Genomic DNA, 11,625 nt, shown 5'->3' with positions numbered 1-11,625 from the left:
ATTACACTTTGTGAGAAAAAAATCGTGGCAGAGAATCGTGATATTCAATTCAATTTTAATTCAATTTTATTTATATAGTGCTAAGTCACAACAACAGTTATCTCATTGTGTTTTTTCATAAAAGAGCAAGTCTAGATTGTACTCTGTGATCTTATTTACAGAAACCCAACAATTCCCACCAAGAGCCAGCACTAGGCGAAAGAGGCAAGGAAAAACTTCCTTTTAAGAGGCATAAACCTCAAGCAGAACCATGGCTCAGGGTGGGCGGTCATCTGCCTCGGCCGGTGGGGGGTGAGAGAAAGAGACAGAGAGAGAGAGAGAGAGAGAGACACAGACAGACAAACAAACAGAGAAGAGACAGAGAGAGACCTGGAGAATTGTAGTAGAGGGTGTTGAGCAGAAACACAGAGGCAGCAGGTCCAGAGCCAGAAACCTGCCGGAACCTTGATTACGATTACCTAACGATTTTTTTTTTGTTCTTTAAATATGCAATGCGAATTTAAAATAATTCAAGGAAACCCATAGATGCACTATTTATAGTTGAATTGCGCGCATATAAGCCTGTCGCAGAATGTAGGTAGTTAGTTAGACCGGGGCGCCATAACCATGGCAGGCAGGAACCCCAGTGGCAAGGGCACCTAAGACCACATGTCCAGAGGACATCCATTGTTTACTTTTCTGTTAATCGTCCAGTCCTACCCAGAACACATTGGGGAGATCACACATCTCACCTGGCTTGGGCAAACTACAAGAGCACCCAGGACCGGCTTGGGGATGTAGCTAGGAAGAAGGACGTCAGCACTGCCTTGCTTAGCCTACAGCCATCACAACTGGATAAGTGTCAGCAAATGGATGGATGGATTTGTAACAATGTGTCTATGTGCCATTATGCATTTCCACTCCCTTCCAATACATAGGGAGACACAGGCCAGCACTGTGAGAATACTGTGTGCCCAATGGGAATGGGCACTATTGTCTTTGTCTCGGCCTAATCCATCACCTTGAGGTGTGTTTGTGTGTCTGTGTCAGTCTGCCTGTGTGTCTGGCAGAGAGTGATAAAGTCTGTCCATCAACTCTGTTCAGCTGACACCTGTCTGTCAAAGGAGGAAATGGTTTGGAAGAGATAGATAGTGATGGCACACACACATAAATCAAGTGGCAGATCATAGACACAGTTTAGTGGCAACTAAACAATTGCTTTTTTCCTTACAAACCAGAAATTACACAAGTATTCTTGTCCTTGTATGGCTTACTTTTAGCTTACTTGAATTTGAGTTTGATAGGGGGTTTATTCTTGTTTCCTTTTCCTAACCTCTGATTTCTTTTACACATCTTAACCTTCAGCCTTTCTTTTTTCACACATATGCATTTCCATAGTGAAGAAGACACACATGCATGTGCATGCAATCTACACGTAACCTACAAATTGAGGTTGCACTACATGTGAAAGCACACGTGTATAGAAATGCATAGAAATACAGTTCACGCTCGCATAAATCCTCTCCTCCATTCCCATAACCCAAGGCTGGTGGGGCCATTGTGTTGTTATTGAGGATTCACATCATTGTTTCCCTCCCCCTGGCTCCTGTGATTCCCTATAAGAACACCAAGCCCTTTGATTGGACTGCCTGACGTCCGTAGGAGATTTACTCTTGTCATGTATTGATCAGGACCAGAGGGCTGTGTGTGTGTGTGTGTGTGTGTGTGTGTGTGTGTGTGTGTGTGTGTGTGTGTGTGTGTGTGTGTGTGTGTGTGTGGTGTGTGTGTGTGTGTGTGTGTGTGTGTGTGTGTGTGTGTGTGTGGGTGTGTGTGTGTGTGTGTGTGTTTGGAGATCTTTTTTTTTTATTGTGTGCCAGCAAACCCTTTGGCCCCTGCACACGCCCCAGGCTAAGCACACTCTGTTGAACTGCTAAACAGTGGCCCTGCATGTAGTGACTACTCCACAAACACCACCACACGAAAGGCAGTTATCTTCCAAAGAATATTTTGGCTTGTCATCCCTGTTGGAAAGTGCAGCATTGTACAGATGTTGGGTAATATCTTTTTTTCTGTAGATGTATGAGTATTTTTTGTTATCACTTGAAATTGCTGTATATCTTAGATACAAAGTACCACAATTATGTAACAATACATTTACCTGTGATTATCTTATAGGATCCCTTTCACATACCCTTTCTCATAAAGTTGCTCACATAATGAAATAACTTACTCTGGTATTTGAAGAACAGTTAACAGCAGTTGTTTATTTCTTTACATCAGTGCCTGCCTAATCTAACAAAATGAAAGCCTTTCTTTTTCCTCCCGCTCTGCTCTTTATGTTTTTGAATGGCCCTTTGTGTCCTCATGTGTGTGAAGAGGTTCAGAGGTAGCTAGTTATTAAAGAGGATATCTTTTTGCTGCTCGTTTGATCCCCCATCTCTATGCCGTAATCCTCGTCCTGTCTAAATTGCTCCTCTGGCAATTGTGATTGTGTACTAGCCAGGCTAAGAGCTCTTAGCAAACGCACACAGACCCTCCAACCCCCCCTCCCACCCTTTGTCTCTCCCAGGGCTGAGAATGAGTGATAAATTCACCCCTTAATCTCTTTCTAGATTCTTCCTCATGCAGGGTTTAGGTCAATTGAATGTAACCCTTGACTGGTCACAGTGAATATCTATTAGGCTGTAAATAAAAGAATAGGATCTCCGACTGTTAGTTAATGAGCTGTGTATTCCTTAAGGGTAAACACACAGCTCTTAGATCACCAAAAAGAGCTAAAGCTGCCTCCCTTCATTAGGAGGTGGACGATGGTTATTATGATTTTTGCTCGTCCTCTTTACAGTCTTATTTTACTTATTTACACCTAGTACATGGATGTAGTTTGTAGGCCACCTATGAAACTGGATTTGAAATTAAATTAAATGAAACTGGTCTCACTTCTGTTATTGAGAAAGATGTAAGTCTAAAAGCATCTGGACTCGCTGATTTCAAGGACAATTCACACGTTTGTTTTATTTTAAAGAGATACAGTTTACACATTAGACGTGAGTAGAAAAAACAGTGTTTACTCTGTGAGTACATTTATTTAACCCTTGTTCTCTTCACTTTATCATTATTGTAATCCGTATGGGCTTCGTATAATGTGATCCTGTTGTTGTTCTTACTTATCACCTTTGGATTTCTGAATGCCTTTGCTCTGCTTGGGTATATTTGATGTCGCTAATAGACAAATAGCAGTGCTCCGCGTGCTCCTGCTGTGAGCCTCAAACCACTTATTCAGTACTGTCCTGTGAGAACCACCACTTGCTTTGTAAACTGCCCCTGGTCCACCTGTGAGAAATTAAGAGAGAGGAGCTGAGATGTTTGCTGCAATTCAACATTGTTCATGTGTGATTACCCTTGTTACTGTAATGCACTTGAGTGTTTTCATATGTTTGTACTTTTGTTTTTGTATGTGTGCACACACTGTACTTTTTGCTTGCTTGCTTGGCTATATTGTGTACTGTCCAAGAGTTTTTTTTATTCTGTTTTTGTGTACAGCGAGTTCTCCTGTCTCTATCTTTCCCTCATCTGACCATCTATTCCAAGGTCAGCTTTTCAGCAGGCTTACAAGGGAATGATACAGAAGATTATTGCCTCGATCAATAAGCTCAAAATGAAGCAAAGGGGAGTTTACTTTATTGCCTTTCTTGTGTACAGTGGCAGTTTTAACATTTAATTGTCTCTCTGTATTTAGAGCAAACTCCCATTTAGTGCCCGACAACTGTGCCATCCCAGGCCTGCCTTGTCTCGCTTCCCATTCACTCGGGCAACATTTGGAACAGCTCCTTATAGCTTAATTATTGACGGTGTTATGCTGCCCTGTTGTACAGTGAGACATTGAGAAAGCAAATAAATAAATGAATGGCGTTTTTTTTCAGTAGCTCTCTCCTTCTCTCCCTGGTGCATGATTCTCTGTCTGTGGAGATTTTAGCAAAACTTGGGGTACGTTTGGTATCAAAGCTGTGTTCCCTCAGCTTTCAATTGACAGGGCAACAAACCCTCAGGTCCACATTCCTACAAGGGAGCGTGAGGCGAAACCGAAGAAAATCTGAGTGTGTCAAACTCAATATTCCTCCATAATGTACTAGGCCTTTCTGGTGCATGCTTGATCAATTTCATTTATTCATCTGCCAGGCAGAGTTATCCCTCTTGTTTTTCTATATCCATTTCATCATCCTCTTCTTTTTTTATTCCTTATTCTCCTCCCCCTTCAGGCCCTGGGCAGTGAAATACTTTTAGAGGTTCAAGAGGTCAAGCAGCAGTTGATGAAGAGGAGGAGGTTGAGGCAGTCCAACGCTGTGGCAGCAAAGGGCGGCCTCTCAGTCAAGTCTATGATCAAAGCCAAGTCCATCGCTGCCTCCATCCTCAATATGTCAGAGAATGATCTCGCGGACATAATGGACACTGATCAGGTAAAGCCAAGGGACAGTAGGTCAACATTTCATATAAATGCCAACTTTAGGATCTATATCAAGTCTAGATTACGCCCAGAGCACTCAACATACCTGTAATAGATTTTCTGTTCTGTCAAATTTAAAAAACATCCTAAAAGTTTTCAGCATGTTCTGCTTTGTGATTGCACAAGAGGACTGGGAAAAGAATTATTACATCAATATCAACTTGTATCTTTGCCTGTTTTTCAATTGAGACTAAATGAGGTGCTATAGTAAATTTGGCTTATCCTGTGGAAACAGATGCTGTAGATTGACATTGGTGCGGAAGAGAGGAAATATGTAGAAACATAATATTTATGTTCTAAATTCATTTTGCCTTTATCTAACAGTATCTAGCCTTGCTGGAAATCTCTGCTTCTGTCTGACCTCTTATTAATGGGTAGATATATTCTGGCAGGTAAGCAAGGTTGAACACTAAGTAAAGGTGAACCACAAACCAAGGTATGTCACTAATAAGTTCGGAAGTTGCAGTCCATTAGAAAAGGCTGTGGCTTCATGTTTAAAGCCGGTTTTCTTACTCACAACAAGATCAAAAACCTGTCAACATCTGCAGCACCTATCAACTTGATACAAGATTTAATACCGCACAAGTTGAGTAAGTACAACTCTTTTCATCAAACTGAAAATCCTTGCTATTGACTGTTGGCCGCTTGCAAAAGTCTGAGTTTTAAACTCTTTTCCAACTTGATGGGCCCTTTTGCTACTATAGATCATACCCTGCTATGTCATCAATTAGCAATCCCATGTTACAATCAACCTCCCATCCCAGGGGACTTCCTCTCATCTATCACAAGATGAGAGAGGGCGCTCTAGGCACTCACTCACACTTGAAACCAATTTTAGCCCTTTGCAGCCCAGCTCCACCCAGGAGATGACAGCAAACAGTTTCTCACTTGACGAAAAGTCCCTCTAATCAGAGCTGAAAATTGCGTGTAAAACCCTCTCTTCTCCTCACCACCTGTTTTTTTTCTTCTGTCGTATTAATGGTGGTTAAATGGCGTGTTGCTTGTTGCCTGAACATGGTGGGTGTGTTTTTTCTGTTTTGTTTACAGTATAGGTGTGTGTTACCAGATGTAATTTTGAACGTCAGAAATAGATCCCGAGATAAATGGTTGTTTCTGTACATGCATCTGTACAGATGTGTGATCTGTGTGGAAATGTGTTTCTATATGTAGATGTTGGTCAGCTTGGGCTTGGAGGTAACACAAAATCAAGTGCACCCTACTTAAACCAGCCTGAACTTAACTATTCTTTAGCTGAGCACACAAGACTTCAGTAGTTGTGAGCATTTAAAAGATGGATATACTGTATGTTTGACTACAACAAACCACCATATGAACTGAGGTTGGTTTGTGACACATAGTTGGAACAACAATGAAAATGATTTAAAAGTTTGGCACAGAGTTGAGGTGTCATGATACTTGTTTCAGAACTGGAATATCTTTTGCCCCTCACTCAAAGAAATGTACGGAGCTTTTGCACAATCTTTTTAGATTGTAGATGTTTTTCTGTAGACTTGAGGATGTGACATGAGGTTATCAGAATGTCCCAGAAGTCTTCAACAAGTCCAACAGATAGCAAGTGTATTCATTTATTCACATGGTAGTGCGATACCAGTGTGCTGAATGAGAGCTCAGGGCCCAATGGGACTGCTTTTACTTTTCAGTTTTACTTTTAAATGAGAATACTCCACTGCTACTTTTCTTTAGTTTGGCAGATTTCTCTTGTCAACAATGTTTGCTGAGGTTTTTAACATTGTAGGGCACTGGTACTTGCTTTTGAAATCAATGTATTTTTGAATTTCAGACTTATCAAAATTTCTAAATGAATTATTCCTGGCTGTGGTAATATTTTAGGAGAACTTTGGGACCAAATGACCTCTGTGTAATGACCACCATCTTTTCCATGGACTGCATATTTTCTTTCCTCCATAGCATTAGTTTTGGTTTGTGGATTTGTCCCTGCAAAGAAACCAGAGCTTTTGCTTGAGGTATTTTTCTGAACAGAAATGTGGTTGTCACAAGGCTACAGTATTTGTGCAGCTGGTTCTGTAGTTATAGACAGCAATGAACATGTTTTCAGCTATTTCATGGGAATGGGGAATGTGTTTTCTTTTTGTGTGCTTTTAATGTATTAATTGATTTTTAAAGCTTTTAAAAGTCAAATAGAAACTAGCAGCTGCTCCTTACACACTAGCACATACTGTATACAAACAAACACAAAATCATTGTACAAGTATGTATATAAATGCAAAGAAGGCGCCAAAGTGTGCTCAAACATCCAGACATGCTTACACACATGTATCTCACTGCACATTGTTTATTTGCCTCTGTCCATTCCATAGCTTTCAACAGAGGACCAGAGAGGGCCGAGCAGCTCCAGGCTCCCCTGGCAACTTGTTGTGGAGTTAATGACCCAGATGTAATAAGCCTGTAATTGCCTGGCCAGTTTGTTTTGCACCTAATGTTTGATAGAGGGTCAGTGCTTTGTTATATTTCTACCAAGGGTGGGCAAGCACTCTCACGCACATGCACCTCTATACACACCATGTTCACCTCTGCGGAAGGCTTGAAAGAAGTAGTCACCTCTCTCACCCTCTTTTTCTCTCTCGCTATTATAACCACACACTCCCCACCCTTGGTCTCTGCATACTTCTCAGTTACTTGGAGCACCAGGCACAATAAGGCATACACTGAAATCAGCCTAGACCAACTGCTATCACCTGGGATCACACATAGAGGGTACCAAAAAGCTGGGGAACACCCCTGAGAAACGCATGCTTGATCCAAATGTCAACCCTCCCAACCTTACTCGTGGCCATGGATATGGCCAATGCCAAAATCTTAAACGTCCCAGATAGGGCTTTAGCTATTGCTTATTTTTGAAGTTGAGTATTTTACTGATTATTAAATCGATTAATCGAGAAATACTTTTGCATATTAAAGAGCAATAGTAAATATACAATAGAAACAATAAGACCGGTCTTTTAAAATGAACAACTCACCAACTAACCAGTTCTGTGTCATTGCAGTGTGGAAAGTGTGTGACTCCCTGGGTTTTGCGTCATGAGCGGAGAGCTCATTGCTCAACCAGCAATCCTGTTGATTTATTTTAATGCTAACGGTAACGTTACCTTGTGTTAGGTCCGCTCCGAGGACATGCATAACGTTAGACCAGATGCTTCATGCTGAGAGGCTAAAGCATTGATGTTGTGCTACTGTGGTAACTAGTTCCGTTTCACAATAGACACACTACAGAGTACAAAGTTTTTATTTTGTTACAGCTTGAAATGATCACTCTCTGTCCAAAGTCCCTGTCCTCTCTCTTCTTCCCTCTCTATTTTCTCTTTCTCCCTCCATTTTGCAATCCGCACCATCTTCTTCACGTCACCTGTACACGTGCGTGCTGTGCGTGACAGTAATAATAATCCGTGTGAAAGACAATGGGTTGTATATAGTTTAATGGATTAGGCAAAACTTTGATGCAAAGAATTTGCGTTGATGATTTTTAGTAATTGTCTTAGCCCTAGTCCTAACCAGCTCACTGAGTATCTTTCTCAGTTGTGTAAAATTGGGTCCAGCAAAGGAAATGATTTCTTCCCAATAAGCAAGGCACTTTGCTTTTTTAAAGTGCAAAGGTTAAAAAGCTTTTATTAAATGGAGTTTATATTTTATTTTTATTTTTTTCTATGGTTCTTCACATTTGGTATTTATGCCACATGTGTTCAATTGGCTGCTTTAAGCAAAATAATAGAGATAATATGATTGACAGGCACTGTACACCTAACTTTAACATTGTTAATCATTTTCTCAGCTGAAGGTCCTTAAAATGTAGGTTGCAGATTTTTTGACTGACTCACACTAATAATGATATGAATGTTGGGTTATCTTCAGTGCGCACTCTTGAAGTCAGCACCCGAAGCAGATTCCATTAAACTCCACATAAAGTCTGCATGAGCCCCCTTGTGGACTTTTGACATTGGACAGTCCTTTGCTGTCCCAGACTTCACAGGACTGTGCCTGTTAGGTCCGTCTGCAAGCGTAGGGACTTTTAGATTCAGCCGCACACGCACTTTTCTCCTCCTCCTGCCCTCCCTGTGTCCCTGTAAGGCAGTACAAGGCTCGTCACATCATTTCGAGCAACGCCTGGGGTTTGAAGTGAAGAGGTAACGCATTAGTGCTGAGCTGTACATGGCCGCGCAGTCGCTCTTCTTTCTGTTCATTAACAGTAACAAGGCTACCACTCTGTTAGGTCTTCATACATGAGTAGCATGCAAACGTGTAATGGCATACCTTGCCACTGAGTCTCCAGAGAGCTTCTTCAAGGTCCTCGCTGGTGTGATGCTACAATTTTGCCGTCAAGCAGGAGACTCACAGAGGCCAATCTAAAGATGTAGCAGCAGGTTCTCTGTTGAAACATCAAGTATTTCTAGTCTGATTCACTTGAAATATTCATATTTTTTCCATATACAAAACGCTAAGATTCCTAAGATTATCGTTTAGTCTCCTACCTGTCATTGAAATAAATGTATTTGCTTTTGTGTTTGCAGGGGGCAGAGGCCCGTTCAGAAAGCCCAAGAGACCAGGAGTGGCTGGACCACCTGGACCACATTCTCCAGCAGAAGGTCAGGCTCACACCCATCCGCAGTAATGACAACACAAGTCAATCAACAGCCTCCCTTCATTGTATAATTAATTTCCTGGCTAGCACAGCTCTTACTTTAGGTGTAGATTTGTATAAAAACTGGTGTATGGAGTGTAAAAAAGGGAACAGAAAATTAGCAAAAACTTTTTAAAGTTTATGGAAAGAAAGATAAGTTCAAATGGAGCAGAGTGTTATTCTTACTTGGAAACAATTTGCCAAAAACTTGCACTGGTGTAATTTCCTCAAGTTAATTAAGAAAGATGACAGCCACTGATTTGTATTGCTTCACATGAGCAAAAAAAGGGTACTCTTTTTGTTATCACTCCGCCACTATTTTATAATTTTCTTTCACTGACTGGGTGTCAGTGACATAGAGAAAGTTGAAATGGTCGAAGCGGAAACAAATTATTTGATTGCAACATTTTTAAATTGGTCAGATGTTTACATTTATGTCTGAAAAAAGCCATACAGTATATTGTTAAAAGTAGCTATTATTACCAAGTTAAATGTATTAAAGAGATAATTTGTTATATATTGACTTTTTGATTGGTAATTTAGTTAAAGAATAATATATATATATATATATATATATATAATTATATTTTTATTTAAGGATTGAATGATAGTGTAACTTTGTGTATCCAACTAAAAATAATTACAAAGCCAAAGGCTGTTAGACATTCTTTAATTATACCAAATATTAACCTTAACATTGCAGTTATGTGGCTTTGTTAGTCTCCAGTGTAGAAGAATTTGGGCCCCGGTTTAACCCAAATACAGTAAACCCCAAACAACAACAATGATGCAAAAGATTAAACAAAGAAAAGCAACTACATCCTTACTATGTGTGTGTGTGTGTGTGTGGGTGTGCGTGTGCGTGCGCGTGTGCATGCGTGTGCATGCGTGTGCATGTGTGCGCAGCCACTCATCTGTGAGTGCTCTGCTGGAGCTTTACTTGAGTACTGTCAACGTCTCCTCGCTGTGATATGTGTATGATTGAGAGTGTCGACTCTGTGTATGTGTGTCTTTCCTGTGTTCTTGTCAGCGGCTGCCGCAGGCACTCATGCGTCGCCTTTGCACCACGACACACACCAGACACTGTTTTCCTGTTCCCCAGATCTTCTTCTGACCTTTCCACCTTCCTCTCCCCCTCCCACATACATACATACACACACACACACACACACACACACACACTCACACACTCACACACTCACACACACACACACACACACACACTACTGAATCCATGTTTTTCCCTTCTAGCTGGACAGCTCTCAGTCCCTGTTCTCTGTCTCTCTCTGCCATCCTCCACTGTCCTGCATTCCTCTCTCTTCCTCTCTTTCTCTCTCTCTTTGGCTCAGACCCCGAGGCAGCTTGTTAGTGGGGAACTAAATATTGATTTGGCGGGTCTGTCGATGCCGAGAGAATGAGCTAGTGTCCACCAGAGACCTCGGCACCGGCAGCCTGCTATCGACGTTTTCCGTGGGCAGAACAGGGGTGGTGGAAGGGGGAGGGAGTGGAGGAGCTGATGTGGGGAGTGGAGGAGGAGAAGACTGGAGTATGACAAGGCTGAGACTCGCCCCTAGGTCTCTGTGGAGACCGCTGGGACCACCGCAGTCATCTCCCCTCACAGACTAACAGACTTTTTCTATCCCCTTTCAAGTCCATCTAGTTCTGTTTTTTTGGGGGGGGGGGTTTTCATTTATTTATTTCTATTTATTTTTCCTCTTTTCTCTATCCCGTCTGGTTTTGAATGCATGCTGTCGTATCAAGCGAACACCAGGCTCTGTCTCTGCATGTGTCTCTCGTATTTCTGTCAGGTTTTTTTGATAGGCTGGTGTGACAGCTTACATACTAAGAGACCAAGGGATGGGTCTATGAAGACAATTTCAGTGTCTGTCTATTAGTTAATTAAAGTGGACCTTCTATTGTTGACGTTTTGATAACGTTTTGATAACATGTCTATACTGCACATGTCCACTAATGCTGAGAAGTGAGCGTTTTCTTAGTAAGGGAAAACACTTGAAGAACTCATACTCTATCATTTTTGCCTCTCTACTCTCTGTCAAAGCTTATGAAAGGCTCACCAAGCAGAACATCTGTGAAGTGGAATGGCCTGGCCTGTCACCCTGCCTGTGACACTAATAACACACTCCCCTAATAGTGATATGATCTTACCCCCGAGCTGCACTCACACACACTTCTTTGGATTAAAAGACACAGTGACAGAAATAGACCCAGTGGAAGGAAAGAGAGAGATCCATGTCCTTAACTGGCTGGCTGTCACTGAAAGAGGATGAGGATGTGTTCAACTGTGTGTGTATGTCTGGGTATGTGGATGTATTCTTGTGTGGATGTGCACTCTCACGACAGCCTCATCTTGTCACTGTCAGTGCCTAATGGAGCTGCCAGTGGGACAGCACTTTATTATCTCAGTGGCCCTGTCAATAGCAAACCCATCACTCAGTGTGTGTGTGTGTGTGTGTGTGTGTGTGTGTGTGTG

The 11,625-nt window shown here is 41.7% G+C and overlaps 1 protein-coding gene across 4 annotated transcripts in view; it reads left to right on the top strand.

Annotated features, from left to right (window-relative positions):
• Window positions 1-11,625, top strand: part of cntln (centlein, centrosomal protein) — an 87,256-nt gene that overhangs the window by 65,371 nt on the left and 10,260 nt on the right. For 2 of the 4 annotated variants that reach the window (XM_032535303.1, XM_032535301.1), the window contains exons 25-26: window positions 4,236-4,433; window positions 9,025-9,099. In XM_032535303.1, coding sequence (XP_032391194.1) covers window positions 4,236-4,433; window positions 9,025-9,099 — 273 coding nt within the window. Of the gene's footprint in view, window positions 1-4,235; window positions 4,434-4,858; window positions 5,071-9,024; window positions 9,100-11,625 lie in introns of those variants that run through there. The other 2 variants (XR_004334958.1, XR_004334956.1) reach the window with 2 other exon arrangements.

The sequence above is a fragment of the Etheostoma spectabile genome, chromosome 2, assembly GCF_008692095.1.
Source record: "Etheostoma spectabile isolate EspeVRDwgs_2016 chromosome 2, UIUC_Espe_1.0, whole genome shotgun sequence".
Classification (NCBI taxonomy): domain Eukaryota; kingdom Metazoa; phylum Chordata; class Actinopteri; order Perciformes; family Percidae; genus Etheostoma; species Etheostoma spectabile.
The sequence above is the reverse complement of the archived record's forward strand: the minus strand, read 5'-3'. Positions and strand labels throughout refer to the sequence as shown.